General features: G+C 41.0%; 1 protein-coding gene across 1 annotated transcript in view; it reads left to right on the top strand.

Annotated features, from left to right (window-relative positions):
• Window positions 1-6,101: 6,101 nt before the first annotated feature.
• The window catches only part of LOC112075657 (uncharacterized), a gene marked incomplete at its 3' end in the record, with an annotated part of 15,981 nt that continues 5,552 nt past the window's right edge, over window positions 6,102-16,530 (top strand). Inside the window, exon 1 of the mRNA XM_024142621.1 lies at window positions 6,102-6,178. Within this exon, the coding sequence (XP_023998389.1) occupies window positions 6,121-6,178 (58 nt within the window). The remainder of the gene's footprint in view (window positions 6,179-16,530) is intronic.

Genomic DNA, 16,530 nt, shown 5'->3' with positions numbered 1-16,530 from the left:
GTCCAAGTACCTTGCGCACCAAAGACACATGCTCGGCACGTGTAGCGGAGTATACCAGAATGTCATCAATATACACCACTACACCCTGCCCGTGCAGGTCCCTGAAAATCTCGTTGACAAAGGATTGGAAGACTGATGGAGCATTCATCAACCCGTACGGCATGTCGAGGTACTCATAATGCCCTGAGGTGGTACTAAACACCGTCTTCTACTCGTCTCCCTCCCGGATACGCACCAGGTGGTATGCGCTCCTGAGATCCAGTTTTGTGAAGAAGCCCGCCCCGTGCATTGACTTAAACACCGTGGCGATAAGAGGTAGCGGGTAACTGTACCTCACCGTGATTTGATTTAAACCTCGATAATCAATGCACGGGCGCAAACCTCCATTCTTCACAAAAAATAAACTCGAGGAGACAGGTGAAGTGGATGACCGAATGTGCCCCGGATGCAGGGATTCGGAGACATATGTTTCCATAGCCACCGTCTCCGCTTGCGACAGGGGATACACGTGACCCCTGGGAAGTGCAGTGTCTACCAGGAGATTTATCGCACAATCCCCCCGTCGATGGGGTGGTAATTGATTCGCCTTCCTCTTACAGAAGGCGAGAGCCAAATCGGCATATTGTGGAGGGATGCGCACGGTGGAGACCTGATCTGGACTTTCCCCCATGGTAGCATCAACGAAAACCCCTACACACCTCCCCGAGCACTCTTGCGACCACCCCGTGAGTGCCCTCTGTTGCCATGAAATAGAGGGGTTATGATGAGCTAACCAGGGAAGGCCCAGTACCTGCCWCAGCTGGAAGAGGCACTCACCCGCCGCTCTACCCTTGGGTGGATGGTTGAAGACCGCTCGGAAACTGTGAGGCACGAGATGAGGACGGACACCCTCTCCCTTCCCGAGGAAGCTGGGTAAACGGCTCCTAGATATAGGTCCAGCTGTAACATAAACCCTCACCGTGCCGCCGTCCCATCATACACCCCAGCAAGGGCGAGACACATCCCACTTGGACCAGTTGCAGAAGGAGTGAGTAGTGGAGGTTCGGGTTGCGTTGTTGAACGCGCTGGTGGACCTCCCTGTCTCTCCCAACGGTCCAGGGTCTGGATAACTTGATCCATGATGGCGCCGAGATTGTGGAGTATGTTCGCTTGCTCCTGGATACGCTCCTCGACCCCTATACCAGGGGCACCTGCTCCTGCTGACTCCATAGTTGGCCGGGAATTCTGTCAGGGGTGCGTAACTGGTGGRATGGAAGTCAAACGCAGGATAGCAGAACTTGGTAAATAGCTGGAGCCGTTTATTGTACATAACTACCGGCATACAAAAATAACAACACACATGGGCACAAAACCAGTCACATAAAGCACACGTACTTACAATGAACAATTCCCGACAAGGACATGGGGGAAACAGAGGGAACTTATACAACATGTAATTTGGGAATTGAAACCAGGTGAGTGCCACAACCAGACAAAACAAATGGAACATGAAAAATAGATCGATGATGGCTAGAAGACCGGTGACGTTGACCACCGAACACCGCCTGAACAAGGAGAGGAACCGACTTCGGTAGAAGTCGTGACATACGCAGCAAAAGAGTGCTCCTTGTCCCTCAGTCGAGCACCTGATCCCCCCTTCTTTATTTAAGCTGGGCTGAAGAGTATTTGGGTATAATTTTTTTTACAACAGATAAAGATGTTTGTTTCTCCAGCTAAGCTTCCAGGCTTCGCTGAGGTTTAAAGATGGAACTCGCAGTAAGGAAACAACACCACTGTCCGCCCTACTACAGTTGTTCAAAATAAGTTTTGCAGTACATATTCTGATGTTCTGTCACTCATGTAATGGTGTCTGAGGGGAAAGAAAWGTTTGTTTACAGTAACCTATTTGTTGTTGTGTTATCGCAACCGGACGTGCCTGTGACTGCTGTGTTTATCTTTGGCGGCTGTAGAAAGTTACTTTGCACTTCCTTTCCCTCTAGCAACGTCCTTTGAGTGGGTGGGATTTAACACAAAGACACACCTTGCCCAAAAGGCCTGAACGGCTCATTTTTCTTTCAAACTYAAAAAGCAGGACAAACAAACGGCAGAGAAAAAAACGATAGTGGATTTACGTCTCTGACAGAGGAGASWTTTCGTAGCAGGTTAGGAGAATGAACGTGGCAGGTTAGGAGAATTAGTTTAAGGTTAGGGTTGGGTAAAATGTTACAATGGTCTCTGACGCGTCTCAAACATATCTAGCTACAACCAGACCTGCCCTGAGAAAAGCCTTCATTTCCGCTAATGTGATTCTGCTTGTTCCTCTTGTCTTGCTCACTAGACACTTCCTCCTGTGTACAATTAGCCTGGGGACTAACCTGAGGTTACTGTTGTGGTAGTGTATAGTTACASGTCCTTCAATATGTTCCCTTACTTTCCATATAAAAAAATATTAGAGAGCATTAGGAGAATATCTGCTGTATATAAGTGAAACTCAGTATTTGAGATGTGTTTGTGTGTTTTACCAGAATTCAGAGTTCCACTATCTCCTTGGTGTCGTTGGCCCAGCTGACCTGGTTGCTGTGGTTACAGATGATGAAACCCCCTGCCACATAGACAGAGAGCAGGGGGACAGTGGAGGTCTCAGCCCCTCTACTCTCTCCTCCCACCTGAGAGCAGGTGCGGCTGTTACAGCTGGAGGTGACAGAGGTGTTCTGACCTCTGCAGGTCACAGTCACATTACAGGTGGAGTTAGAGTCCACTGTCAGGACTGGAGGCTCAACTCTCTCTGAAAACACAGATAAAACAGGGTAAGAAACAGGGACAGAAAACTTCTATTTAAACAGATGGACAAATGAAGTTGTATTGTATTATCTATCTAGATGTTTTTTTCCATAGCACCTTACATTCATGCTCTCACACATTTTACATGTGTGAGAGCATGAAGAGGAATGAAAGTCATGTTTTTTCAAGCACCATGCTTTACCAACTGAGCTACAGAGGACCATGACAACAGATAACAGTAAAAAACATACCTTGGACAACTATCAAGTCTTCATCAACATTTATTTCTTCTTCACCACTCACTCCTGCAGTATAAGGTCCACTGTCTCCTTCCTGTATGTTCTTCAGTAGCAGAGAGAAGTTTCCCTCCCTAAACTCAACCCTGTTGTTGTACTCAGGAGACACTCACCAAAATATCATTGCTTCTTAAAATATTGGCTGATCTGAAGCGCCACTTAAAAAACGCAAACTCTGGTTTTAACATTTTCTTGGACATCTAGACAAACATCAAGTCCCTTCAGCACAAACACAGAACTGGAATCTAGAAAATAAACACACAGAATATAAAGACTTTGTGTGAAAAAGATTAAGAAAATCCAGCAATATGATGAATAGAGCAGTAGAAAATCTGAATTTCCCTATACACCATATTTGCAAGATGGTTTAAAGATGAACCTATTAAAAATATCTGCTCTATTTACATCATCAGAGGCAAATTTGACACATTTAATGTGAGTCAAACCATATTCTGGTGTTACAATGGACAGTTTGTCTGAACCAAAATGTGTCAGAGGTGGGAAAAAACACACCGAAGACTTCATGTGAAAATAATGAGGACTGTCTCTTATACACATCTAGATGTGTATAAGAGACAGCCTCTATACAGTGTGAAAAATCTGTTTGCTTGTGTGTCTGTTTCCTGCTGGTCGGCTTACATTAAGAGCCACTTCTCTTTTCTGGCACCAACCACATGCAGTAACAGCAGCAGTTTGGTTCACGGTGTTGCATGTGTCTTTCACGTAAAGACAACTTTTAGCAAATATAGCCTGTCTCTGTGTGCAGAGAAGTCCAATTCTTTCACAGCACATTTRTMTATTAAATAAGATGAAACAATCTCAAACTATAGATTCAGAGATCAACAACATTTGAGCCATGTCCTTTATGTTCAGGCTTGTTCATCACATTTTTACAGAACAATATGGTGACTATAGAATAACAGTATGTTATTAAAGTTCATAAGAGGACATATTAAATATAGTGACTATAGAATAACAGCATGTTAAGTTCATAAGAGGACAAGTACACTGAACAAAAATATAAATGCAATATGCAACAATTTAAAATGTTTTATTGAGTTACAGTTCATATAAGGAAATCAGCCAATTGAAAGAAATTCATTAGGCCCTGATCTATGGATTTCACATGACTGGGAATACATATATGCATCAGTTGGTCACAGACACCTTACAAAAACAGGTAGGAGCGTGGATCAGAAAACCAGTCAGTATCTGGTGTGACCACCATTTGCCTCATGCATCGTGACACATCTCTGTTGCACAGAGTTGATCAGGCTGTTGTGGCCTGAGGAAATGGGATTGTGGCCTGTCATACATGGTAATCCAGAGCATCCCAAACACGCTCAATGAATATTAAGGCCATGGAAGTTTTCAGCTTCCAGGAATTATGTACAGATGGGGCCGTGCACTGGGGCTGTGCATTATCATGCTAAAACATGAGGTGATGGCAGCGGAAGAATAGCACGGTGATTCAATCTTGCAACCTTCCGGTWACAAGTCCAACGCTCTAACCGCTAGGCTACCTGCCACCCCAAGGGGAGGATACAGGTTAAAGAAGGATTTTTAAGCCTTGAGACAATTGAGACATGGATTGTGTGTGTGCCATTCAGAGGGTGAATGGGCAAMAAAAAATATTTAAGTGCCTTTGAACGGGGTATGGTAGTAGATGCCAGGCGCACTGACTTGTGTCAAGAATGGCAACACTCCTTGGTTTTTCATGCTCCACAGTGTTCTGTGTGCATCAAGAATGGTCCACCACCCAAAGGACATCCAGCCAACTTGACCCAACTTGGGAAGCATTAGAGTCAACATGGGCCAGCATCCTTGTGGAACGCTTTTGACACCTTGTAGAGTCCATGTTCCAACGATTGCAGGCTGTTCTGATGGCAAAAGATGTTGCAACTCAATATTAGGAACATTATTCATGTTTTGTACACTCAGTAGAATTGGCTATTCTAAGCACCAAGCATAAAATAGTAAATTACCATTCTTTCCAGAGAAAAGTGATGTTCTTTGGTATCTGGAAGTGGGACCTGTCAGAGTCTATGMCTGAGTGGAAGTTCTTTGAATTGCACTGAATTAAATTCTTCTTCCAGTCACTCAAACTGAATTGAGCCCAATCCTAATAGGTTTTCACAAAAAAACTTGAACATTGTCTTCCAAATGTTTAACGATGTAAACTAATCTGAAAAAAAAAATGGTAAAAGAATAGTGTAGACAAAAGGTGTAATCATTTCAGAATGGTAATGTGTAGCGCATTAGTAAGTGCTTTGTACAAAGAATACCAACGGTGAAATGGGTCCCCATACTTTGACATTTGTCTAAGAAAGAGGAACTAGAGGAAGTACATATAACTTCCGCAAAAAAGCCACTATAGACCACGTGGAAGGGTCGTTCCACGAATACAGTGCCTTTTATGTCCTYGTGACATTATATGTGTACATTTTGATACAACACTCAATTTAAGAGTTGGATGACARAGACCTGCTTTAAATAAACCATGTTCAAAATTACAATAGTGTTTTTTCATTCAAATAAATGAATATGTCCCACGTCATTTTTTCCGACTTCTAGAAAGGTTTTAACCCACTTATCCGCAAAATAAATGACCCCACGTTTTCACCATCATTATAAAGCCCTTGTTATTTTGTTGCTTTGACAAAGTTTTTTCCGAAGTTTATTATTTATTTAGTGTGATTAGCGATTCATTTACATTTGTTTCTCAGGTTTAACCGAATTTCTGAGGATTCATATTTATTGTCGGAGTCTCTGCCTTCATATCAAAGGCCTGCAGTAGTTAAAGCAGCTTAATAATAGCCACAAATACAAGCAGAAGTGCACATGTAAACCAGAGCAAAAAACGCACTACACTCCCCTGTGCCCCCTAAAACCACACAACCCTCCCCTATTTTGGACCACCCCTCAGTAAATTTCGTGAAATAAAGTGATTAAAAAAGTGTGGTGCACTACACCACAGGCACTCTATTTCTGGAACGCCCCGTAATACAGAAAACCCAAATTCATTGCGACAATAATTTCCTATTTCTCAGACATTTTTTTAAATATGGGGACCTTCTTTCATTTCAACATTGCCATTCTACTGACTTTTATCCATCAAGCAGGTAAATACATATTTTCAATACATCTTTATAGTGATATTGATTACATTCATTAGGCATGTGTACCTATAATGTGATTGCTAGGTTAGTAAGTAACAGGTCAGTATAATTCTGGGGAAGGGCGAAATGTTGGTTCTGTCCTAATAATCTCTCCTTTCTCCTGAGGTGTGCACTTGTTCACTTCCCTTCATGGATTTGAAAGGAAATGACTGGTGGAAAACAACATTTAGTCAATGCCAAAACCTTTTTACATTTGTAGGGAATAGTGAGGGGGCGCACATTTCACGAGGAAGAAGAGATTATTGGCCAGGGACGACAGAGGGAAGAAGTCATATGATCTAAATACTAAAGTCACTGTTGTGATCTTCTGAATTTTACACCATTCAAGCAATTTATAAAGACTTTCATTATAATTGAAAGTCAGCAACAGGAAGCAGCACCACAACGTCATTTGAAGAATGGAAACTTCAACTAGAAAGACGATCACAGCACAGACTGCTATGCATAGCTCAACTCATTTACAGACATGTCTGTCAAAGTTGAACCAACGGCCACTTTCTGAGCACCCAACTTATAGTTATAGCAGAATTATTGGATCTTTGAGAAAGAGGAGCCAAAAAGACCGTAGAAAATATACAACACAAATACTCAGCTATATTCTATGCTAAAAAATAGGACATTTATATTATTGTATACTGATATTCAGAGAGAGAGATTTTGTTTAACAAGTAATAAAAAATACCAAAAACATAGGGGTCAAAATGATTGTCACCCCTGTTTTCAATACTCCAGCACCCTCCCCTAGAGAGGATAACGATACTGAACCTTTTTCTAAAATGTTTTATGAGATTGAAGAAACAACATTGGGAGGGATCTTTTCCCATATACAGTTGAAGTCGGAAGTTTACATACACTTAGGTTGGAGTCATTAAAACCACTCCAGAAATGTATTGTTAACAAACTATAGTTTGGCAAGTCGGTTAGCACATCAACTTTGGGCATGACATAAGTCATTTTTCCAGCAATTGTTACAGACAGATTATTTCACTTATAATTCACTGTATCACAATTCCAGTGGGTCAGAAGTTTACATACACTAAGTTGACTGTGCCTTTAAACAGCATGGAAAATTCCAGAAAATGATGTCAGGGCTTTAGAAGGTTCTGATAGCTATTGACATCGTGAGTCATTGGGGTACCGTGGATGTATTTCAAGGCCTACCTTCAAACTCAGTGCCTCTTTGCTTGACATCATGGGAAAATCAAAAGAAAATCAGCCAAGCCTCAGACAAAAAATTGTAGACCTCCACAGTCTGGTTATCCTGGGAGCAATTTCCAAACGCCTGAAGGTACCACGTTCATCTTTACAAACAATAGTACGCAAGTATAAACACCATGGGACCACGCAGCCGTCATACTGCTCAGGAAGGAGACGTTCTGTCTCCTAGAGATGAACGTACTTTGTTGCGAAAAGTGCAAATCAATCCAGAACAACAGCAAATGACCCTGTGAAGATGATGAGGAAACAGGTACAAAAGTATCTATATCCACAGTAAAAACGAGTCCTATATCGACATACCGTGAAAGGCCGCTCAGCAAGGAAGAAGCCACTGCTCCAAAACCGCCACAAAAAATCCAGACTACGGTTTGCAACTGCACATGGGGACAAAGATCGTACTTTTTGGAGAAATGTCTTCTCGTCTGCGAAACAAAAATAGAACTGTTTGACCATCGCTATGTTTGGAGAAAAAAGGGGGAGGCTTGCAAGCCAAAGAACACCCTCCCAACCGTGAAGCACGGGGGTGGCAGCATCATGTTGTCGGGGTGCTTGAACTGAAAAAGCGTGTGCGAACAAGGAGGCCTACAAACCTGACTCAGTTACACCAGCTCTGTCAGGAGGAATGGACCAAAATTCACCCAATTTATTGTGGGAAGCTTGTGGAAGGCTACCCGAAACGTTTGACCCAAGTTAAACAAATTAAAGGCAATGCTACCAAATACTAATTGAGTGTATGTAAACGTCTGACCCACTGGGAATGTGATTAAAGAAATAAAAGCTCAAATAAATCACTCTCTACACTATTATTCTTACATTTCACATTCTTAAAATAAAGTGGTGATCCTAACTGACCTAAGACAGGTAATTCTTACTAGGATTAAATGTCAGGAATTGTGAAAAACTGAGTTAAATTTTTTTTTACCTTAATTTAACTAGGCAAGTCAGTTAAGAAGAAATTATTATTTTCAATGATGGCCTAGGAACAGTGGATTAACTGCCTTGTTCAGGGGCAGAATTACAGATTTGCACCTTGTCAGCACGGGGATTCAATCTTGCAACCTTTCGGTTACAAGTCCAACACTCTAACCACTCGGCTGCCTGCCACCTCGATGTATTTGGCTAAGGTGTATGTAAACTTCTGACTTCAACTGTATATAAAAAAGAGCTCTATGTTCATGTCTTCTGACCATAGCACCGCCTGGAGTTTGATAAATGGCTTTGGCACTTGGATTGGAACCGGTGCTATGGTCAGATGACATGAAATTAGAGCTCTTTGGCCACAGACACCAGTGGTGGGTTTGGCGTTGGAAAACAAAAGCACATGCAGAAATGTACCTCATACCTACTGTAAAATACTGTAAGGAGGTGGATCTTTGATGTTATGTGGCTAGTTTTCTTTCCCTGGTCAAGTGGCCCTCATTTTAGTAGGCTATATTTTACCGTAATGATCTGATCACACCATACAACAAGGGATATACAGCTGACAGCGACCATATCCTTGCAAGCCGGGTGTCATGCCCTGGCTATAGAGAGGTTTTTTATTCTCTATTTTGGTTAGGCCAGGGTGTGACTAGGGTGGGCAGTCTATGTTCTTTTTTCTATGTTGTTGGTTTTCTATGTGTTTGGCCTGGTATGGTTCCCAATCAGAGGCAGCTGTCTATCGTTGTCTCTGGTTGAGAGCCATACTTAGGTAGCCTGTTTTCCATTTTGTGTTGTGGGTGATTAATTTATGTTGCACCTGACGGAGCTGTTTCGGTTGTCACTTTGTTGTTTTTGCTTTTTAGTGTTGAGTTTCTATTAAACATGACGAACACTTACCACGCTGCGTTTTGGTCTTCACCTTCTTCCGACGACAGCCGTTACACCGGGGATAAATTGCCTTCTTCGAACGAGCAAAAGAACATTATGGAATTTTGGAAAATGGAAAAGTATTATTATATGTTTGCATCAAATACCCTACTCCTTGAAAGTCGTGATTCTGCTGTTTTTAGCATAGGCAACATGATTAATGATGATCACTGACAATCAACAGCTGCAGTGTTGCTCTTTGGATCACACTGTCACTATTACACTATTACACAATGTCATGGAATAGGCAAGGGTACAGTCTGATGTGTTACAGTCTGATGTGCTACAGTCTGATGTGTTACAGTCTGATGCAGTACAGTCTGATGCAGTACAGTCTGATGTGCTACAGTCTGATGTTCTACAGTCTGATGTGCTACAGTCTGATGCAGTACAGTCTGATGTGTTACAGTCTGATGTCCTACAGTCTGATGTGCTACAGTCTGATGTTTACAGTCTGATGTGTTTAGCCAGTCTGATATGCTACAGTTCTGCTGTGTTACAGTCTGATGTGCTACAGTCTGATGTGCTACAGTCTGATGTTTACAGTCTGATGTGTTGCAGTCTGATATGCTACAGTCTGATGCAGTACAGTCTGATGTGCTACAGTCTGATGTGCTACAGTCTGATACAGTCTACAGTCTGATGTGTTACAGTCTGATGTGCTACAGTCTGATGTGTTAACAGTCTGATGTGTTACAGTCTGATGTGCTCCAGTCTGATGTGTTACAGTCTGATGTGCTACAGTCCTGATGTGTTACAGTCTGATGTGTTACAGTCTGATGTGTTACAGTCTGATGTGCTACAGTCTGATGTGTTACAGTCTGATGGTGCTACAGCTGATGTGTTCAGTCTGATGTGTGTGTTACAGTCTGATGTGCTACAGTCCTGATGTGCTACAGTCTGATGTGCTACAGTCTGATGTGCTACAGTCTGATGCATTTTGAAAACTGACGGTTACAGTGTAGTGTTTATAAGGAGTTCTCTCGTGTGTATGTTGTTGTGTGTGCAGTAAGCCCACGGGCTGATTTCTTCTTCTTGCTTGGCAGAGTTCTCAGTAAATGTTAAATTGTGAACCTGCAACCCAAATGTTTGCCGTGACAGAAGGTTTATAAAAAAATATGTTCTATCTCGCGCTGCAGTGAGGGGGAGGGTCACATGACCTTATGCCTTCGATCTAGCTCTGTACTCTCCCTGAGTCAGAGGTGTTTAGGTACTCTCCCTGAGTCAGAGAGGTTTAGGTACTCTCCCTGAGTCAGAGAGGTTTAGGTACTCTCCCTGAGTCAGAGATGTTTAGGTACGTTCCCTGAGTCAGAGAGGTTTAGGTACTCTCCCTGAGTGAGAGAGATGGGTATTGTGACAGATAGTCCAACACTGTGCTACAGAGGTCCCGGTACTTTAATAAACTTCTCAAATTTCCCGCTGTTCCCCTTTAAATTGCAGCTGAACGTAATAAACAACTTATATGTGGCATTGAAATGAACCAGAAACATTTAGGGCTCTATTTGAACAAACCCAACGGTAAATCTTAGCGCTAGTGTTAGGGTTATAGGTTCTAGTGATAGGGTTATAGGTTCTAGTGGTAGGGTTATAGGTTCTAGTGATAGGGTTATAGGTTCTAGATAGGGTTATAGGTTCTAGTGGTAGGGTTATAGGTTCTGGTGATAGGGTTATAGGTTCTAGTGATAGGGTTCTAGGTTCTAGGTTCTAGTGGTAGGGTTATAGGTTCCGTTTTTTTTTTTTCATGAATTATGTGCGCTGTAGCTGGTGGTGCTGAGAAAGGAATGGGTTTTGATGAGTAAACAAGTTGAGGTTTTGTCAAGGTTTTGTCACTGGCCAACCGGAACATGGCTAAATATGTGGTTGTTTCAAATTGTGTATTTACGCTCTTATTGTGGTGCGTTGTCATCAACTCCAATTAGAATATTAGTCCGTTACAGCCTAGTTCATTAATTATCCTGCCCCAATATTTGAAAAATATGTTGAAAATGTTAGCAGTGCACATTGTTCTAATTGTATTGCTTRAATATGGAAATACATTGTTAAACATAGTCCATAGCATTAACACTGATATTGTAACGCTCGTCTGAAGAAGTGGACCAAGGTGCAGCGTGGCGAGTGTTCATGATTCTTTAATTACTCAGAACACCAAACAAAAACAACAAAAAGGAATGACGAACGTCACGTTCTGCAGGCTTCACAGAGCTAACAAAAACAAGATCCCACAACATAGGTGGGAAAACAGGCTAATTAAGTATGATTCCCAATCAGAGACAACGATAGACAGCTGCCTCTGATTAGGAACCACACTCGACCAACCACAAAGAAATACAAAACATAGAATGCCCACCCCACATCACACCCTGACCTAACTAAATAGAGAAATAAAACGGCTCTTTAAGGTCTGGACGTGACAGATATAGAGGCTAGGCCTAGGTGATATGGCCAAAAAATATCATATCTACATTTTTTTCGAACTTCACGATATACTTTATATCTTTAAAAAAAACTATTTCTCAAAATAAGCTTTGTTGCATGATTAAAGGTCAATACACTGCATTTGAAACAGTTGGGAAAAATCTAATGAATTCAGGGCTCGTAAAATTAAATCTAGGCTAAATGTGAGCCTTCAACCAGAAGACCCACTAATAATGAAATTAAATAGTTTAACCTGCTTTTTTCCAATTATCAGTGATCTGGCTTTCAAATCTGTCTATGAAAACGCCCTTTTTGTTACAAATGTAACCAGAACCAAGCACAATGCACATCCATTAATAATAATGGCCAACTTCTGTCAACAAGCATTAAAGAAAATAAACACAGGTCTCATAAGAAATCTCTCAAGCACAAGGCCACTGCTAGTGACTAGCCAGCAAAAGGGGGCTAAGCGAGATTCAATTTCCTGCAATACAACACATTTTGCCATTGGGCAGAGAGAAAATTAAAGCACGTTTTTTTTGCAGTTCTACACATTTAGGTATGGGGCGGAGAGAACGTTTAGCAATTTATAACACATTTCACGTAATTCTACGTTTTTTGCCATGGTGCATAGACATTTTTTGCAGTTTTAAAGCTCATTTCCTACAATTCTGCCATGACTTATTTAGGTAAATTTGAATAAAAAACTTTTTTTCCCTCATCAATCTACATGGCGTAGATTGATGAGGGAAAAAAAGTTTTTTATTCAAATTTGGAATAAGGCTGTAACGTAACAAAATGTGGAAAAGGGAAGAGGTCTGAAAACTTTCCGAATGCACTGTATGTATGCGTATATTTATATGTTGCATTTATATTTTTGTTCGGTGTGTGTATACAGTGGGGCAAAAAAGTATTTAGTCAGCCACCAATTGTGCAAGTTCTCCCACTTAAAAAGATGAGAGAGGCCTGTAATTTTCATCATAGGTACACTTCAACTATGACAGACAAAATGAGAAAAAAAAATCCAGAAAATCACATTGTAGGATATTTAATGAATTTATTTGCAAATGATGGTGGAAAATAAGTATTTGGTCACCTACAAACAAGCAAGATTTCTGGGGCTCTCACAGATCTGTAACTTCTTCTTTAAGAGGCTCCTCTGTCCTCCACTTGTTACCTGTGTTAATGGCACCTGTTTGAACTTGTTATCAGTATAAAAGACACCTGTCCACAACCTCAAACAGTCACACTCCAAACTCCACTATGGCCAAGACCAAAGAGCTGTCAAAGACACCAGAAACAAAATTGTAGACCTGCACCAGGCTGGGAAGACTGAATCTGCAATAGGTAAGCAGCTTTGTTGAAGAAATCAACCGTGGGAGCAATTATTAGGAAATGGAAGACATACAAGACCACTGATAATCTCCCTCGATCTGGGGCTCCAAATAAATTACTTAAAAATCATACAATGTGATTTTCTGGATTTTTGTTTAGATTCCGTCTCTCACAGTTGAAGTGTACCTATGATAAAAAATTACAGACCTCTACATGTTTTGTTAAGTAGGAAAACCTGCAAAATCGCAATGTATCAAATACTTTTCTCCCCACTGTATATATATATACAGTTGAAGTCAGAAGTTTACATACCCTAAGCCAAATACAATTTAACTCAGTTTTTCACATTCCTGACATTTAATTCTAGTAAATTCCCTGTCTTAGGTCAGTTAGGATCACCACTTTTTTTAAGAATGTGAAATGTCAGAATAATAGTAGAGAGAATTATTTATTTCAGCTTTATTCTTTCATCACACCCATTGGGTCAGAGGTTTACATACACTCAATTAGTATTTGGTAGCATTGTCTTTAAATTGTTTAACTTGGTCAAACATTTTGGTAGCCTTTCACAAGCTTCCCACAATAAGTTGGGTGAATTTTGGTCCATTCCTCCTGACAGAGCTGGGTGTAACTGAGTCAGGGTTGTAGGCCTCCTTGCTCGCACATGCTTTTCAGTTCTGCCCACAAATTTCTATAGGATTGAGGTCAGGGCTTTGTGATGGCCACTCCAATACCTTGACTTTGTTGTCCTTAAACCATTTTGCCACAACTTTGGAAGTATGCTTTGGTCATTGTCCATTTGGAAGACACATTTGTGACCAAGCTTTAATTCCTGACTAATGTCTTGAGATGTTGCTTCAATATAGCTCCATCATTTTCCCCTCATGATGCCATCTATTTTGTGAAGCACCAGTCCCTCCTGCAGCAAAGCACCGCCACAGCATGATGCTGCCACCCCCTGCTTCACGGTTGGGATGGTGTTCTTCGGCTTGCAAGCCTCCCCCTTTTTCCTCCAAACATAACGATGGTCATTATGGCCAAACAGTTCTATTTTTGTTTCATCAGACCAGAGGACATTTCTCCAAAAAGTACGATCTTTGTCCCCATGTGCAGTTGCAAAACATAGTCTGCTTTTTTAATGGCGGTTTTGAGCAGTGGCTTCTTCCTTGCTGAGCGGCCTTTCAGGTTATGCCATATAGGACCGATTTACTGTGATATAGATACTTTTGTACCTGTTTCCTCCAGAATCTTCACAAGTCCTTGCTGTTGTTCTGGGATTGATTTACACTTTTTGCACCAATGTACCTTAATCTCTAGGAGACAGAACGTATCTCCTTCCTGAGCGGTATGATGGCTGCGTGGCCCATGGTGTTATATACTTGCGTACTATTGTTTGTACAGATGAACGTGGTACCTTCAGGCGTTTGGAAATTGCTTCCAAGGATAAACCAGACTTGAGGAGGACTACAGTTTTTGTGAGGTCTTGGCTGATTTCTTTTGATTTTCCTTTGACATCAAGCAAAGAGGCACTGAGTTTGAAGGTCTTGAAATACATCCAGGGTAACAGGTGTATCAGAAGCTTTTAAAGCCATGACATCATTTTCTGGAATTTTCCAAGCTGTTTCAAGGCACAGTCAACTTTCTGACCCACTGGAATTATGATACAGTAAATTGTAAGTAAATCTGTCTGTTAACAGTTGTTGGAAACATTACTTGTGTCATGCACAAAGTAGATGTCATAACCGACTTGCCAAAACTATAGGTTTGTTAACAAGACATTTGTGGAGTGGTTGAAAAACGAGTTTTAATGACTCCAACCTAAGTGTATGTAAACTTCCGACTTCAACTGTATATAATCGTGTCATGAACATATGGACTTTAAAATGAACAAGGAAAGAGGTTTTAAACGTAGGCTAAGTCTGGCATAAGCTTATTTCCACACTTTCAATAACTCTGTTGCAGTGGTCTTAGGTAGTCTCCGATAGGTTATTCTTCCATCGCAGCACTGCTGCCCAGTTGAAGAGCTTGTCATCTCCCTGCAGCACCATGCACACCATGCGCCTTCGTAAAAGCACCCCTCAGCCTCAGAAGATGCCCTTCTGGAGGCATGCAGCCAGAGTCATTATCCCTAATGTAGACTATTTGCCTACTAGCCAAATAAAAGTGGCGAGCATGATGCGTGCAACTCGTCATTCCAACATATTTGAACATTTATTTTATTATTCATTCAGGTCAGTCATATGTCATTCATCAGTCATTGTCTGAGTTGAAATAGGAACTAAATTAAAGAGAATAGAACAGCCTTATACATTTTTTTAAATTGAAATCCATGTGTTCAAAATATCTAAATTATCCAAAGTTCTTCAGCCTATCACTTTAATAATTCAATGTTTTAATTTGTAAATGTAAATAAAAAATAGGCCTTCAACTTTGCATGCACTGCAATGTAGGCTATCTTTTGGTTACTGGTGTCCTGCAGAATCATTTTTTAACTCCATTTGTGCTTTTAAACTGTTTTTATTACAGGCCTCCCTTTTCAAAACTGTTCGCTGCTCTGGCACCCAATGGTGGAACAACTCCTCACGACGCCAGTCAGCGGAGTCAATCACCACCTTCCGGAGACACCTGAAACCCCACCTCTTTAAAGGAATACCTAGGATAGGATAAAGTAATCCTTCTAACCCCCCCCCCCTTAAAAGAGTTAGATGCACTATTGTAAAGTGGTTGTTCCACTGGATATCATAAGGTGAATGCACCAATTTGTAAGGTCGCTCTGGATAAAGAGCGTCTGCTAAATGACTTAAATGTAAATGTAAAAGAATCCCATACAATTATATTGCAATTAGATAATACACAACAACAAGGCACATTTAGATAGCGGAATAGGCCTAGCCTAAATCATATTTACTTTCTATTTGCAGCTCAGGCGATTATTCTACACAAAGCTCTTCTGTGTCTTTATCATTCTCACACAAGTAATTTGCTGAAGGCCAAGACTATACCACATCATCAACTGCGTACAACGTCATTATTGAATGCAGATCTAAGACAAACTAGACTTTTATTTTGGAAATGAAACCGGAAGCTGCAAAGCAACTAATTTCTGGGCTAGTTGCTTGATTGACTAGCCAACTTCGACTAGCTATGTTTGGTTTCATGTCCTTTGCAGATCCACATTACTGACAAAGTTTGTATCTATAAAAAAGATCTGTAACCGAGTGAATGGAGACGTTAAGTAAAAATGTAATGTGTTAAATGTTTATTCATAGTCTTAACAGATCTAATTTAATGTATACGTTTCATGTTTCTTGCATGGCTTTTCTTACGATCCTAGATGAAAGATAAATTATTGTATAATTTTAAATGTTTTATGTTTTTAATTGTGTATCCAAAGCGTGTTTGGAATGCTTAGAAGAACTCCTTTGAACCCTCACCTTTTTAACGTTAAACATGGGCAATTTCCACCTGTCCCCACCGGG

This window comes from Salvelinus sp. IW2-2015, unplaced genomic scaffold (assembly GCF_002910315.2).
Source record: "Salvelinus sp. IW2-2015 unplaced genomic scaffold, ASM291031v2 Un_scaffold3325, whole genome shotgun sequence".
NCBI lineage: Eukaryota > Metazoa > Chordata > Actinopteri > Salmoniformes > Salmonidae > Salvelinus > Salvelinus sp. IW2-2015.
The sequence above is the reverse complement of the archived record's forward strand: the minus strand, read 5'-3'. Positions and strand labels throughout refer to the sequence as shown.